General features: G+C 42.9%; 1 protein-coding gene across 1 annotated transcript in view; it reads left to right on the top strand.

Annotated features, from left to right (window-relative positions):
- The first annotated feature begins 1,783 nt into the window (after positions 1 to 1,783).
- The window catches only part of LOC146189441 (Na(+)/citrate cotransporter-like), a 28,838-nt gene continuing 13,158 nt past the window's right edge, over positions 1,784 to 17,463 (top strand). The window contains exons 1-5 of the mRNA XM_084603264.1: positions 1,784 to 1,836; positions 4,505 to 4,621; positions 7,729 to 7,809; positions 12,192 to 12,290; positions 14,581 to 14,734. Of these exons, the coding sequence (XP_084459390.1) occupies positions 1,784 to 1,836; positions 4,505 to 4,621; positions 7,729 to 7,809; positions 12,192 to 12,290; positions 14,581 to 14,734 (504 nt within the window). The remainder of the gene's footprint in view (positions 1,837 to 4,504; positions 4,622 to 7,728; positions 7,810 to 12,191; positions 12,291 to 14,580; positions 14,735 to 17,463) is intronic.

Here is a 17,463-nt window from a genome sequence, read left to right as displayed (position 1 = left end):
CGCCGTGCGTATAGTGAGCTTCTTTAAACCGCCTTCAAATCAGTCCTCGCATCTACTCGCTGCTCGAGACCACACTAGTCAAAGAAGGCCACATGACATTACTGGCGTTGAATGATGATAGCAGTGCCGCACGGGGTTTTCGATAACGTGCACCATTTCCCTACCGCAAGGTAAATTCTTTGCTTCATAGCGTCCTCACAAGACACGCATAATAATTTTTAAAACCTATATTTTCTCGGCAAGAGACCATCTGCATACTTTCAACCTCTGGTATTACGTAGGCAGCTAACTGCAATATCAAAAACGTTGACTATAAGAAATTAACTGATTAACAAGAGAGTATCATTGACTTCTTTTAAATGTCTGGCAACGTTGGTATTATGATGGTACAGAAGCCGATTTCATTCCTCAAAAAGACAAATTTTGCTTATTAGTGACCGGACTCTCTGAAACATGTATTTTGAATTCAAAATAACAAGTCGTTCAATGATAGACAGTTAAGTAAAATGAAATTATTGCGTCAACACCTCATTCCTACATCTTTGACTTCCAAATGCCAACTCGGCTCATACGTGTGCCTCCGTTGCACCGATGTCCTTGGACTGATACTACGCCCGATAAAATATGGAATGGCACATGCCTAGCAGCAGTATGCGGACCTGACAAATACACCAATATCCGGTTATCAAAGAGGAGCAACGGCATACAGATGTCATCACATTACTGAAACGGTTCGTGTGGATCGAGACTCCAGCTCGTAATTAAGTAATGAGGCGAATTCAGTTAATATATGTGACAGAGAATGCCAAACGAAGCGTATTTGATACGAGAATTGTGCCTGGTGGTGAAATTCAGGAAATGGTTTATCTGAGCTCCCGTTGTAAATATCTACGTCGAAAATAATCTATAGAATTTTTGGTAATCGCATAGGCCTGCTACACGCGCGTTTCTTACGGTTGGTCGCATTCGTACAGCATGCCATTACACGTAATTCCTGCATTACACACAACAGTTTTTTTTTTTTTTACACTTGGCTTGCAATATGAGGTCGTGCAGCTGTTTCGTTTGTCATTTAGTCAATAGCGTATGCTCATACTGATGGGGTAATAGCCCTTTACATCACCTATTTTTTATGTTATTGATAGCTCGGACGGTTGACTCTACTGATATGTACTACCGTAAAATGTTAGCGCAGACAATCACCTCCTTGCATACGAAATTACAAATAAGTAGATAACTGAAAATCGAACTAAAAGGAGCAAGTGTGTGTTATATTGTTAGAAAACTAGGTTGTCTAGGGTGCGCCCGTCTCCAAAAAAAAAATAATAGAAACAGGCACATGGACTAAAATACAGAAACAAATATCAATATTAAGCTAATTAGGGAACTGACAATGACAATTATACGCACACCTGAATCTATCAACACCTATTATCATCTTGCGAGATGACAGCTGTGTAGTGCTCGTTCATTGTTACTAATATCTAGAAAATGTAACTTTGCATGTTATTGCTCAGACATTTCAGAATGATACGTCTGAGCAATAAACAGAACAGCAATAAACAGCAGCGGCAAAAATCTCATTCTAAGATTCCTGCCGGGTCTAGCAACAGTAAAGCCTCTAGATTCTAATCTAACTGCGTTTCTGGGCACTCTACTAGTTTAGTAAGTGAAGTTGGATTCTTTGGGGATACTAAGCGCGTCTTTTATTCGTAGGAAGCTCTGCTTGATCCACGCGCAGCTGGCCACAGCCGCAGTGCTAACCTGCACGCTTGCCTCAGCCATGAGCCTCAATCACAACCGCGCGAGCGTCTACTTCACGGAGTACTTTCGCGTGTAAGTAGGCATCTGCATTGTGATTGACAGCAATGGGCCGCACACTTCATTGTGTAATCGTAGGCGGCGTTGCCTAAATGCTTTTTATCTCTCTAGTCTACATTTTACGCAGGTGCCATAGTGATCCCACAAGCAAAACTCTTAATCACATTTAAACCCATGGAGATTATATTCAACTACATGAACCCAACTAAGTGTGGTGCATATCTGTCGCCTCATAAAGAAATCCTGTGTGGTGGTCCTCAGCACTAAGTACTTATTTCTCGAGCTCTTCACTCTAGTGCACCGTTTCCGGCGTTCCATACGCTGGGAACAACTCAGGCTGGTCCAAAGAAAGTAGAATACGACAGCACTGGTGCATTTTCGAACCTTTCATAGAAAGTAACTCAGATCTTTACGACAGAAGCTGAGAAAAAAGAAAGCGTTGTTTTCATGCTACCTTGTTCCTTCATCACTTGAAGCAAATAATTCCCATTATTCACCACAGCTGGTGACCTAAACTGAGATAAGTGAATGTGGGGAATTCAGCTTAGCAGTGCAACCTTTTGTGCGAACTGAAAGTGTTGCTGAAATATCACATTGACGTTGACTCTATGTTAAGACATGTGGAGCTCAGTATCGTAACCCTAGTTTTACGAAGCCATCATTTTTAAGCGATCTGCTAAGATGTTACAGGCGACAACTACTTGCCGTAAAAGGATAAAATGAAAAAAGCCAAATAATACTCATATGCGGCGCTTCCAGTTAGCTAAATACAACTTCCAGCTCCCCAAGCCTGGACAGGAACACGTTCTTTTTGAGCTGCGTAAATCTTTAGCTGTGTGGCATTGAGCTGCCAAAATAGCAACTATTATTTTCGAGGGGGCCAAAAACGTGACGTATCGTAAACACGCCCAACTGCATCATGTTCTCTTCATTACTATGGAAGCAGCGCAATTTTACTAGCTAATCGCAACCATCCTGGCTAAGTGCTGATGTGCGTTGGCTTCTGTCATATAACTTTTGCTAGCTACTTCATTAAAGAGTAGAAAAAGTTTTGTTCTGTGAAAAGACACTGCACGTAGCGAAAGCTGACAATTCCGCCAAGACTACTTGATAGTGAGGAGATAAACTTCAATATGAGTGTTTTCTTTTTTCATTTCTTATTTTTATTAACCGTAAATATGCGAGGCTCAGCGTGAGAGGCTCCTTTTTTTTTTTTTTTTTCAGAGTGAAGAGAGCACGATTAAACCCGCGGCGTGCAAGAAACAAGGTAGCATGATTTTATGTTCTGTCCAGAACTGCTCATAAAGGCGGTCAGCACGTGACAGCTGTCATTCAGGAACAATTTTTGTTTGAGTCTTCCACGCATTATTGATCTTAGTTGTGCCACAAAAAAAAAAGTTGATAAAGAACTGTGCTTGCGTTACATGGGTTAGGTTTGGCCATCAAAAAAAAAAAAAACCGGCCGTTACAACAAAACAATCCTCCCTCACCCTGTTCACATAGTACTGTGCAAGCTTATGATTAAAGTTCAAGTTCATTTTTAAGTAGACGGGATGCATTATCAGGAATCTTCACTTGGAGCATCTGAAATAAGAATCCCGGTCGTAGTGTTTCGAGCTAGATCATGATAGAATATGTCGCAAGTCCAGACGCAAGTCAAGCGACTTCTTCTTAATTGTCACGGGCAGCGATCAACCTCTATTGGAATGACATTAGCTTTTTTTTTTTTGTTTTCTTGATGAACACTTTTTCTCCTGGTGGACGTTTACTGCCATCAGCTCCATTTGCACCTTCATAAGCAACCTATGTACTATCCATATTACATATTACAACCTATTACATATGTACTAATAGACACATATGTAATTTTTTTATATTACCAGCTCCATTCATTTCTGTTTTTGTTGCGTTTCGTTTTATGTCCGCAATCACTGTCCTCTATAACGCCTAAATAGTGGACGGTACACAAATAAATAAATACGAATGCCAGATGCCTACAGGAAACACCTAACACTGTCATCACGTTCAGCTCCTAAAAACGAAGCTTATGGTTTCGTATGTTGCTATTCAATATTTTCTTTCGCATCTGTTTCTTTACACTCCCTTTGAGGTTATAACTGTGCTAAACCTAGCACCCTCTTTTCTTCTACATGCCTCGTCAACACACTTAGGGCGTACGGCAATATAATGAAAGCAAATACAGCCAAAACCAAATGAATCCTCCGAGACGCCGCGAGCAGTCTATAATTTAGGTAGATATCTATTCGTGCTTCATCCTCGCTGCTTCCACATGTTTGCTTGCTAGTTACACAATGACAAACGAGCACAAGGGTTCTTTTACTGACAATGTCCCTTGTGTGGCTCGCATATATGGCGTTGTTCAGATATTCAGCCGCCTCATGCATTATTGAAGTAGGTTATTTGGACCACTTAGTTCGACATGTTTGGTACAGTGGTTGTTCTGGGCAAAAAAGGAGCATATCAGGTAATGCCTGAGTGTAAAATAAGCTGGAATATATCAAAATAGCATATCCGTTGCCGGCATTGTGTCGGGAGTGAAATGATTTTTTTCGTAATTAATATATTCGCCTCTTTCTATTACGGCCTCCAAAGAGAGTAAGCAAGGCTCGTTTTGGACATCGCATTTGATGTTGTATGTCTTGGTGGTCGTTTCGTATTACAGCAGGTTCAGTGCGGAAGCTACCAGCACCCTGGTCTGGACGGCTACACTGCTGCCGATGGAATACGTCTCCTGCTTGTTGGCTTGGGTGCATATTCGATCATCCGTCCTGCGTCACTTGTGAGTAGAGCTTCGTGTTTGGTTCTAAACTTCGCCTCATCATTGCCAATCATGAGGATATGCTAATAACTGCGTAAAATAGAGACATCCGAATATCAAAATTTTGTCGTGTTTGCCTTTTACATGCAACTTAGTATCTGCTATTCCTACTTTACACAGGCTGCTCCTGCAATAATTTATTTATTGCAGGAGCAGCCACACACACACACACACACACACACACACACACACACACACACACACACACACACACACACACACACACACACACACACACACACACACACACACACACACACACACACACACACACACACACACACACACACACACACACACACACACACACACACACACACACACACATGTATTATCAAGGTGATTAAATGAAACCCGGAACACTTATTTGAAACGATCTTCGAATTAAAAAATTAGGCTTAGTTAGAGAATGTTAAAAAAGAGCACAATCTCATTGAATATGGGTAACCAGACTTTACTTTCACTTTACATTTACCAATTGATTAAAGACGACTAGTTGCAGTTAAATCTTTTAGCTCATTGTCTGTAATAAATATATTTCATTTTTCTCGATTCCAATTAAACTCTGTTCTGACAATTGCAGATATTAAGGCAAACGTCTTTACAGATTCAATAATGTCGTTCCGCGAAAAGTGTAACACGGCTTCGCGAGATTCTGCGGGATACCGTGAGACTCTGGCGTTATCACCTTTTTAAGGCAACGGCCATCACCGGACAATTCTGACAGGTTGTGACTGATGACATTAGCAGGTGATTCAGACCTATAGGCAAAGCTGTCCCTGCCGGGCGTGCGATCCAGGCGTCCGTGATGAGTCCTTCATTTGGTGAACCGCGAGCGCCGCACCACACAGAATACAGAAGCAGACGCAGTACAGCAGGCATCAGCGGCGTTTTAAGCAAACGCTTTGACCTCATCGCAATCTAGTGGTTCAAGTGCCTACCAGAATTCTTATTGCAGAACAAGCACGTAAATTTGAACAGGCGTATTTGGAATGGTAAAAATATTTTTCGTGAGGCTTGTTATTACACTACAGCGAAATCTCGTTTATATGATTCAACTTAATACGTTTTTCGGGATAATACAATATTTTTTCCTTCCCGGGCGAGTTCCTGCAGAGGCAATGCCTTTTACTACGGCTAATACGCCTAACTGAGAATTTAAAAGTCAGTTATGATAATGTGATAGCCAAACATGAAAACACCACAGCGCCTACAGGGGAAGGGAGCGCATGTATAGTCATGTCATGCGAGTCATCACAAGCTAACCTCGGCGGTCACCTACGCACTCAGCAAAGTCGTCGAGGAGAGGCAGTTACGAGGCATCAAACGCACAGTACGGCGACAGGAACTTCCGAATTAAATACAGTAAGGAGACTTAAGTGCCAGAACATTCTTGCAGGCTAGTTGGTGCATGGATTTTGCTGGAGGCTAAGCGCGGGAAGGCAGGACAACAGAAACACTGTCCTGTCTTGTTTTCAGTGTTTCTGTCGTCCTGTCTTCCCGCGCTTAGCTTCCAGCAAAAAGACATAAGTGACCGCCAGAATTTCGGTTTTCTCTCTGCGCTCCCAACCAGTGGGTGATTTGCTAATCAGAGAGGAAACGCTAATATTGTTCGCCACAGCGCCGAGGGCAAGAGTGGTTTCGATTTCAAAAGGTCATATGCTTGGTGATAGTATTGAACTACAAGAAACCTATGTTATTTAGCTAGTTTATTATTAGACCTCAGTTAACCAATTTATTTCTTAGCTAGTTTCGTAATCCCGTGAATTTGTAAAGTCTAAAATAGACAAAAAGCCGTGGTTTGATGTTGAAATTCATTTCTACGAAGTAAACATTCAAACGTCCGTGTCCATACTAAAGGTATACTGAACAAATATCCAAGAATATTGAGAACGCACCACAATTGCATTTTTAAGACACGATTACACTAGCACACACACATAATTCAGGTTAGTTTTGAGTGGATGACTGTATTTTTTACATTTTCTGAGCGGCCGCCGGGTCAGAGGCAGCGCGATTCCGACTGTGAGTCGCTGGTGTGACGTCAAAACTACCCTCAACAACGTCATGGCCCCGTGATCCCGCCGCCGCCACACCTGAAGTTGGTTGACCAGCTACACGCAGTGTCGGTTCCTCCGCGTCGAGCCGTGCACAATGCTGCGAAGTGTGGAATGCTGCACACGAGGGACGTCGAGGGGGACGCGTACGGAGGGCGCGTAAGGACAATTGTTTGCGCGCTGGGAGGGAACGATGAATTGTGCGCAGGTACACGAGCAGCAAAAAAAAAAAAAATAAATCACGTCCGTCCCTGCGCTCTGTGAGTGCCACGAGGGAAAGGAAAAATGGAAAGGTGCGACCGGCCGCGATGGGGGTAGTTGTGACTTGATATCCGGTTTTTTCACAGCTCAAAGCTATTCATAGCCTGAGTAGCTTTGGGACGTTAAACCCCACAAACCAACCAACCACTCATTTTATTAACGCCGAATTATGCGGTATGCTCTTATTACACAACAGTTTTAAATTTTCATTTTATCCTAGAGCTATAAGCTGCTGAAATAAATTACGAACACACATTGTCCATAGCTCCAAAGTTAAAGCATTCATTCAACATTTGAAGTCAATGTTCTGTGAAGTGCTTGTACTCCTTTTTCTGCTCTCATTTTGTGCAGTTTGTACCATGATATGAAGAAGCTCATCCTTATATTGAGGCGTATTGGTCTTTTACTATGCACACTCTTGCTTGCAATAAGCGAATCTGTACTATTTTTAAACATGAAAACAAAAATGGAAAATTATTTTCAAAGGTTGTATCCAACACACCATGTTTTAGGGCCGCTAAAGACACAAAAATGCTGGCATCACTTGACCTTAAAGTCTGCTGCAGACTGCGGCATCTCGGAAGCGAGCAGAACAAGAAAGGATGCCGAGAAGCCCTTTTTAATTTTAAATCAAATCTCTGCCAGACACGCTAGTACAAAAGAGAAACTTCTAAATCAAAATACTCTTTTGCTTTATCCATTCCTCAGTGAGGTGACTGTTTCTCTTCACTCTATGTCTCCTCTTTGCAGTGACGTGCAGGTGAGCAAGAACACCGCCGCCAGCATACAGATGTATCTGCAGCGCAAGCGCCAAGACATGGGAACCATCGGGTGCGTATACTCCGCAATGCTATGCGCTCTAATCTGGTCATTGGCTGATCACGCCGATACTTATTGCGTCATAAAAGATCGAGCATAATTTCCTGAAGCAAATGTAGCAACATTTCTCGTTTTTGCTTCGTAAATACTTCGTAAAGAATGTTAATCCTTGCGAATTTCTTTGATTTTAAATTAAAATCCTATGGTTACATTTGCAAGGTACTCTTCAAACTGATGCTAAACAGGCGTACTACAATACAGTGTGCCTTTGAAAACAACACGTTAAGCGGAAAATTAAAATAGTAATCCTACAAGAAGCAGTTCCGTACGTTTATGCCATATACACAAATTTCTTGCTCATAAAAAGAAACATTTCAAAATATTTAAGCTGTGTTTCACCCCACTGTGATTGATCTTAATGTAATATACTTAATTTGGCAAAAACATTCGGAAAAGACCATCGCCACCATATTGTGTACAACTAGATTCAAAGTATACGCAGGTAACCATGCTGCCATAAATATTAGCAATAGTAGGTGATGTGCCCTGCAAAAAAAAAATAAACAAGCACAGCTGCAATTCGCAATCCAGTAAATATTTATATAAATACTATATACAATTTTATTCCGACTTCCATAAGTCAGTGTAATTGTTGTGTCGTCGGTAAATACTCCAACATATAATTCTGTTTTGTACAAATACCCAGAAACACTCAGTAATTCGACTTGCCAGTTTACAAATCTCGAAATGATTGCTACGCAATGCACAATTTTGTTATTATTAACAATCATCTAAATGTTTAATCGCATACCTTTCAAGACATTCTTGATAGTGAACATGTTATAAGGCATATATTAAAAAGCTTCAATGTGCGAATGAATGATAGGCATTAAGATGTATGGTCATCAATATTCATTAATAAAAGTTCACAATGCACATATTCACTGGACACGGTAGCTGAATTGTAAAAGGTACTGTGACATCTACGACAAGCAACGACAAAGGTAAAACAGAAAAAAAGCCGCTTTGATCACAGAAGATCGTGTTCTTATAGCGCACCGCTAGCGTGCCGTGCGCAGCTTAACACAAGCGCGGGATGATTGGCACAAGATCGGCTCGCTAGTCTCTCACGATATCAATATAACAAATATTTATCACCGGAAAAGTTTTTTTACATTGAAGCCTCAAAGCCACTGCTTGAAGGAGAAATTTTCTCAAAGGTACATGACAAGTAGAAGATAGAAAGGAAGCCTGCGCTTTCTATCCCTCATGCGTCAAAGGTCAAAACGAGTCACAAATATTAGAGCACAAACAGCCGCACAAAATGCAAAGAAGAGCACTAAGCAGCCCATTGTTCGCGATTCAGAAAAACACCCAAGAACAGGCTTGCACCGGATTAGCAGAGCTAGAGCTGTAGAATATAGGCGATGAAGCGATATGTTTGTGAATGAGAACGCCTTCGCTACACATGCGGGCTTTTCACTGATCAAATGATTTAGCCAGCGATCTTTGATCGGCATGACCATCAGCAAATATCTGCAAACAGAAATTGAGCTGCTTCTGTCTAGAGAAGTACCAAAAAAAGAGGTTGCTTTTCATGTTGCCATTTCCAGAAGAGGTTCGGTTCTTTGGCCAAAAAGTCGCATGTCTGAGGAGGTGGCAGGATCAAATCTTAGTGTCCGCTGAAGGGTTTTCGTTTCAACTAATAGTGGTCAAATCGAGACACGTAACACATAAGGTTGGTTATATTAAGACAAAGCCCTTCAATGACTCCTACTGTCGTCCGTTCGCGAGAAGTGTCACATTTCTTCGCAAGATTCCGCGGGATATCATGACATTGGGAGTCACGATCTGATGACGTCATCACCCACAACCATACATGAAGTTAAAATGAAATGAATAAATCTTTCCACCGCGAATCGAATCTCCATCTCCTGGATCCCCAGCCGAGCACTTTAACCTGCTGTACCCCGTCCCGGATTTTTGTGAAACGCTTATCATAATTTCGCTTTTCTATTGTCAGGATAACAGCTGGATTCCGCGAGTGACAGATAAAGCGCCTTTCCTTTCCTGTAAACGAATTATAGGACGCCGGTGAACTTTGATGCGCTCAATGGAATGTTGGTTGTGTTCGACAAGGGCGCTTGGTGTAACGTTACGTCTGGTCATGACATCGCCAGGCGATTCATGCATATACGAAGCTGACCCCGCCGGGTGTCCTATCTAGGCGTCTGTGAAGAGAGGAAGATGGGAGTGAAAGAAGAGATGGAGATAGAGATGCGTAGTGGAGGGCTACCCCTAGTGAAAAAACACTGAGTCACAATAACCTCATACAAATTCTCATACTAATCTCATACAGATCTCATATAACCTCATACTAAACTCATTCATCATATATGAGAAACATGAGAATTAATGAGATTTTATAAGCTTAGTATGAGAAATCTGTATGAGGTTATTGTGACTCATACGGTGTTTTTCACTAGGGATACGATCAACCGCGCTATAATAGCCTGCGCCTCATCGCACTTTAATGGTAAAAAATGCCGTCTAGAATTTTTGTCAGCACTGTTATGTTTATCTGGCACACAATGGTAGCAACACATATGCATACAGTACACAACAGCTTAAAATGATAACCTGTTGATGCTTGAGGCAGATATGCCACGTTCTTCTTTGTTCTAAGTAACCGTAATATAGACATCATTTTACAGCTCTTTCCTGCGACTAGGATTACACAAAAAAGTTCACTGGCTAGAGAGCATGACAGTAGGGATTCTTAAAATTTGGTTGGCTATTGCAAATTTTTCATTATTCGCATGCAAAAAATGCATTGCTCACTTGATTTCCGTATCAAATGTGGAAACTAGGCGTGACGACCCGGGACGTATATTTTGCGTTATGCTTTGATAGTTGAATCAGCGCTGTTAATATCTATTACACATAAGTGGACGCGATAGACAAAAGGTTCGTATGGTCTGAATATAAGGAACAAAATATTACCAGAAATATTATCCTCAGGTTGCCCTTGCAATGACTCGAAAATGTTTACGAAACTTAAGCGCATAAACGCACATATCCTGCCGTTAATGTGTGTGCTATGCGAGTCAGTACTTCGTGCTGGTGTCTAAGATGAATATTATCTCATTTATTAGTGTTTCAAAACATCAGTCATCGAAGTGCAATGTACATCTATATGCTTTCTGAACACCTGAAGGCATTCTCGTTCTTCATGAAAAGAAGCTTGCCGAGGCGAGTGTTGAAAAGTAGTTTCTACGAAGATGTGTCATAGATCTGTACGGCCACGCTGTATGTGCGACAAGATCCTCAGGCTTTTCAAATCTTTAAACAATTTTCGGTACTACTTTCCTCTTCAAGCAAGAGCTTCAAAGTTCAAAGTTAATTTAACGAATCATTCACACAGTATGATCAATATTTTAGGTATCTGTACTGAAACACGTTTCAAGAGCGAACTTTTTTTATAATGTAACTTGAGAGTGTGGATGACGCAATGTTTCTTCGCGTTCTGCGTTAAAAAAAGCACTTACATTCATTTGATTTTAGGGTCTGACAGTGATCTTTTTTTCTTGTTATAAACCTGATGCACCAGCAATGACATTAACCACGAAACTGAATAAACAAAGTAAAGGCTGTGTTTTGTAACGATGATAACTGTGGTAACTAAAGCCTGCCACAGCTGACCTTTTGTACAAAGCGAAATTTTCCTGAATTCGGCCTCTAACTTTTTCTGAATCTGAAAGGTGTTCCTTGAAGCATCTGGTGTCTTCTGAACACTTTCATTACCCTAATTGTTTTTTACTATTTGTGCCACAAAGTTAGCCACTTCGTCCTTTGAATTTTCATCTGCGCATCAGCATTGTCATTCGCGTTTTACGATATAAGCTATGAAAAATCACATGCAAACAACCGGGGTGATATTCATTTATAGAGACTTGAAGGGTGGTATACATAATACATGTAATCATGTAGCATCCGTTAACTAAAATTGTGCTTTGATTTTGAATGAATGCTGGAATAGTAGCAAGAATTTAATGATTAAGTTCCGCCCTCTCTGAAGCTCCTTCGAGATGAACGAACAATAACGTGATCCAAATTTTTCATGCGAAACGAACAAAGGTTCCAGAAAGACCTTTTCGTCCTATCTAAAAAAACAAAGCCTCTGCAACTTGCATCATGACGCGAAAAGCTGTTATTTTGATTCCTATAAAAAGCGCACCCTGTATTTGAGATCACTTGTCGACTTCTTGAACATCAAATGGCGAGGAGCGGTTCACCCTTTCTTTCTCTCTTGTAGTTCCTAGATAGCATTAACATTATCCAGCATACAATGAACAAAAGTACCCAAGAAAAATATATGGCTGCTTCTGCTTTAGGGCGATGGAATGCCTGCTGGTCCTGCTTTTCTGCTCTTGGATCGTGGTGCTCGCCTTCGCCGAGAGACCTGCTGGTGTTAAGACCAGCGTTGATGACCTGTAAGACTCACATTTATCAGAGTCTAAGTTATTAAGCGTTGTATTCAACCTTCTTGCCTCTAAACAAGACAGATTGAAATCTGCAAACCACAGCGGTGACCTGGTGGCTATGGCTTTTCATTGAGTGTAAAATCTCAATCCTCAGTAAAGAGTCACAAGAAGACATTATTTACGAGCTTATCCCAACAATGTGCTTCATAACATTATGAATCATGCATATATTGATGACCACGTTTCAGATAACCGTAGGAAGAGTGAGGGTCCGTTATTCGATACATACAAATGGAACCCACGACTGACATCAAGAAAAGGATATGTTTTTTTTTTATTCACTTGAAATATTAATGTAATCATGCCAATAACTGAAAGTAGTGTGAAGTAAGCCAGCCACATGCTACAACTAAAATCCTAATTACCGACTTCGCAATTTTTCGCCTCAAGGAAGTTTTACCCAATGGAATTTCTCTTCACACAATTTCTGGTACGTCGGTCGGTATTCTTTCCTTATCACAATTCTGCCTTTGGTATTGGTTTTTGGAGTAATAAACATCCTCGCCCGCCACTTAAGGTCCATACAATTATGTATTCTTTGTCCACAGAACTGCAACTTTTTCATATGCTTCCATAATATTTTGTTGAAATGTTTCAAAAGAGTAGGATATCAAATTTGAGCGGTTCAATTCGGGCCGTACGGCACCCGCCCGACTCGCCAAAACCCGGCAAGTAAGATTGAGACCGCTCCTCTATCTCTTGATAGTGTTAAGGTTTGTGTCGGTTCCTGATTGCTTGACATGATTGCTCGACATGATTGCGCGTTTATCTCATATTTTCTGTAGGCAGATTTTCTCGGAACAGTAGACACATTCATTGCATTCTAGAGCTCTCATATCTTTGATCGCTAACTTCTGTAGTGAAAATTGTGTAATAACGAGACGGACAAAGTATCAGGTTAAGATTGTAAAAATACAGCCACTCCTTCGAATTGAACAATTAGAATGCAAAAGCCGCTCTTCTGTTCAAAAACATTTCTTTGCACAGCCTGTGGCCTTCTAATGTATGGAGAACGTAATTACGTTTTCATTGGAATAATTCTCATAAAACGAAACAATACGTAGCGCAGGACAAGAGATAGAACACCGTTAAAAGAAGCACGGCGGTCAAAAACGCTAAATAAATATTCGCTTCGCATGCAAGAATTCCTTGTTTGCACAGCGGGCGAGACGCATGTCTCTACAAGGAAAAAAAGAAGCCTAGGAGAACGAGAGAGATTTTGTCTTGCTCACGTAATGAGAAATTGCGAAATATGAAATTTTTGCCAGTGCCAGTTTTATTTGCACCCTCCCCTCAAAAACTGAAGGGGACAAGTGGAACGTTTTGTGAGGCGTGGTAAAGGAAAAGTTGAAAACTTGTCAATTCGGCGATATGTAAAGCGGACATGAGAAAGCTATAAAAGTCTACATTCATTCAGCAGATGGCTTTGAAGTCCGGATCGGTCATCTGCACGCCGGTGGCTGACGGGAACAGTACGTGCGTACTAGCCATAAATATATTATTTGTGTGTGTTTTAAAGGATTATTCACAAAATATTTCATGACAGTGCCAGTGCGCTTGCGCGCAATGGGCTGCAGTTTCCAACTGCTTGGATTTTCCAGTTTTCACTCCACCCTTTTGTTGAGATCAATGGGCGCTGCGCGAACAATTTTACTTTCGCTGACCAAAACTCCAGCGCTGAAAATATTAGAAACATTTGCCGCATCCTGCAACAGTTTTCCGAATTTCATACAGCTTTAGTCAACCACTTTACGGTCATCGTAGTAACTTTTTTTGGCCGATCCTAATTTGCTTTCACCACCACGCTTATCAAAAATACAAACTAGACAGATGCGATAGCCAGAGACACAACTTTTGCTGGAGCACACCTTGCAATTAAGAGAAGAGCGTTTGCGTGCTGGCGACAAAGGATAACATGAAAACGAGAAATGCACGTGCATCTGTCGCATCCTCCTTATGAAGGATAGAAAAATATACAGATTACTGCAATAAATCACGCCTTATCTTCTAAATACTTTTTTTCTCTATCGTGACTTTTCCTGCAAATTTCAACCCATTCAGTCGCTGTGTAACACGATAAGCATTTCTTTTTTTGCAAATTTTTTGACAAACGGCTCTTTGCGTTGCGAATACTACAAAGTGGTCATGAAAATCCAGCATCACTCGCCCCTTAGGCTTTTTTCTTTGCGAATACCACGACGTGGTCATGCAAATCATCGCTGCATCGCTCACCTATTAGGCAACCTCTGGGTGTGCTGTGCCTGGTGATAGCTTACGCTGTCCCCTGGAGCCTGCATGGAAACCTCGCGAGCGTCGGTGGCTTGGCCCGGAGCCTTCCATGGGGCGTCATCATAACTGTCGCCGGGAGCGGTTCCATCTCACTCGTCGTCAAGGTTAGAGGTACTTTTCACACCGGTATTGATTAAAACTGTGAAGGAAAGTAATTCCAGCAAAAAGTTTTAGCAGTTCCTCGACTATATCTGATTTGTTAGAAACCAATCGCGAATCATAATGTCACGTAGTGGTGACAAGACCGTTGACACCAAAAGAAGACACAGGCTTGATGGTACTGAAATAAACTTTTTATTGGCATGACTTGCGCCCGCAAAATAACTAAGCAACTCGGCGGCGGCGATAGCAACAAACGTGCTCGTCGATCGTCGAACAAAAACTCCCGTCACACTCGTCAACACTCAATTTAAAGGCTGCTCAGAACAATCTAGATAACGTCGCAAACTGCTACTAGTACACCCTGGAACATTGTGGAAACATACGCAAGTGATCGGAATCTTCGAGACAGATCTCGGCGCATCTTTCGCGACAAAGGAAATGATAACGCGTCGTATCTCGACAATGAGCATGAACAAACATGGGATACAGAATTGATAAGCGTGCCAGAATCACAGTGATAAGGCCGCATGCCGGCGGCTGTTAAAAAAGACAACAAATACAGTTTTGAAGGCTTCGCGGCAATAATTATAATGTGCGTAATTCAAGTTTCAAACATTTTTGCGACCAGATCTATTATTGACACGACCGGTGCTTCAACATTCCATAATTGTAGAAAGAAAACAGCACATTGGGTGTGTAAATATATCCGCATTTTTACAAAACACGATATTGTCACCAACACACGTAGCAAAACAGAAGAACAAGCGAGCTGCCTTCTTTTTTAATCAAGCGAAACTCGAGACAGAGGAGGACGACGCTCAGCCACGCGCCAAGATATTCGGCCACTTGGTGGCACTAGAAGATGGGCAGCGGTGTGTCATTGCCCCCCTTCCAAGAGGCATCGACCCGATGCCGCAAACATGAGGGAACAATAGAAAAGCGGAGCAAGTTATACGGGAGTCTCTGGCTCTGGTTTGGACCCTAAAATTGTTTAACGACTGTAATAAGGCTTCATTCTGGCGACGTGAACTATTTCAGACTTCGGATGCCGAGAGGAGCGGACAGTGCCTTGTGGTAACACATCGTAGTTCACCGCGCTGAGGCGACGGAGCACCTCGTAGGGTCCAAAGTAACAGCGCAGAAGCTTTTCAGAGCGCCCTCGCAACCGTATTGGGCTCCACACCCAGACTTGGTCGCCGGGTGTGTAAGTCACCTCTCGGTGTCGCAGGTTGTAGCGCTGGGCGTCGTGTAATTGTTGGTGCCGAATTCGCTGTCGGGCAAGTTGACGTGCGGCTTCTGCGTCACGAATAAATTGGTCAGCCCCCACGACAGTGGAGGGAGCAGAATTCGGTCCCAGTTCCCATGATCCTCGTCTAAATACATAGAAATCATGCCCGCAATTGTCATGTTAAGCCGCTCAGTTAGTCCATTAGTTTGAGGATGATAGGCAGTTGTTTTGCGGTGGGTGGTGCCACTGAGTCGAAGGACCTCGCTCGTGAGTGCCGACGTAAGCGAGGTTCCCCTGTCAGTTAAGACGACTGTTGGGGCGCCGTGACGGAGTACAATGTTATGAATGAAGAAATGCGCAACTTCCTCTGCGGTACCACGGGGAATGGCCTTGGTCTCACAGTAGCGGCTGAGATAGTCATTGGCAACCGCTATATACCTGTTACCCATTGAGGACTTCGGGAATGGGCCCAGTAAGTCCATGCCTACCTGTTGAAATGGGAATTTCGGGGGATCGATAGGCTGCAGGAGGCCAGCTGGTTTAATTGGCGGTGTCTTCCGCCGCTGGCACTCACTGCAGGTATGGACGTAGCGGTGCACAACGGCAGCTAGCTTGGGCCAGTAGTACTTTCGGCGTATCCGTGCACATGTGCGAGAAAAACCGAGATGGCCGGAAGAAAGGTCGTCGTGGCACGCACGAAGAACTTCGTCATGAAGCGTGGTGGGTACTACTAGCAGATGAACAGTTTCTGTTGGACCGTAGTTCTTCTTGTAGAGCACACCATCGCGCAAGCAAAATGACGACAGTCCGCGCCTGAAGAGCTGAGGAAGAGATGACCCGGTTCCTTCGAGGTATTCGATGAGGGGCAAAAGTTCAGAATCGGCCCGCTGCTTTCGGGCTAACGTGGACGACGTGATAACACCGAGGAAAGCGGTATCGTCGTCGCAGCCGTCCGTGTGGCAGGGAGTAGGGGCGCGGGAGAGACAGTCAGCATCACTGTGTTTCTTGCCGGACTTGTGCACGATTGTAACGTCCAATTCTTGCAACCGAAGGCTCCATCGAGCAAGCCGACCCGATGGATCTTTCAGGTTTGCCAGCCAACACAGTGAGTGATGGCCGCTCACGACACGAAACGGACGACCGTACAAATACGGACGAAATTTCATGACTGCCCACACAACAGCGAGGCACTCCTTTTCCGTAGTTGAATAGTTAACTTCAGAACGGGACAAAGTGCGACTGGCGTAAGCAATGACGCGTTCTGAACCGTCCTGCCACAGAACAAGGACCGCACCGAGGCCAATGTTACTGGCATCCGTGTGCAGTTCCGTGTCAGCCTCTTCGTCGAAGTGGCCAAGAATAGGTGTACATTGGAGACGGGACTTGAGTTCCGCGAAGGCTTGTTCCTGGTCGGGGCCCCAAACCAACGGTTCGGCGTCTTTTGTCAGGCGGGTCAGAGGCTCGAACTCGGGTTGTAGGCCTCGGAGGCGACGGCTCGATTTA

The sequence above is a fragment of the Amblyomma maculatum genome, chromosome 5, assembly GCF_055883805.1.
Source record: "Amblyomma maculatum isolate TAMU_Amacu chromosome 5, ASM5588380v1, whole genome shotgun sequence".
Lineage (NCBI taxonomy): Eukaryota > Metazoa > Arthropoda > Arachnida > Ixodida > Ixodidae > Amblyomma > Amblyomma maculatum.
This window is presented reverse-complemented; position numbering and strand designations above follow the sequence as displayed.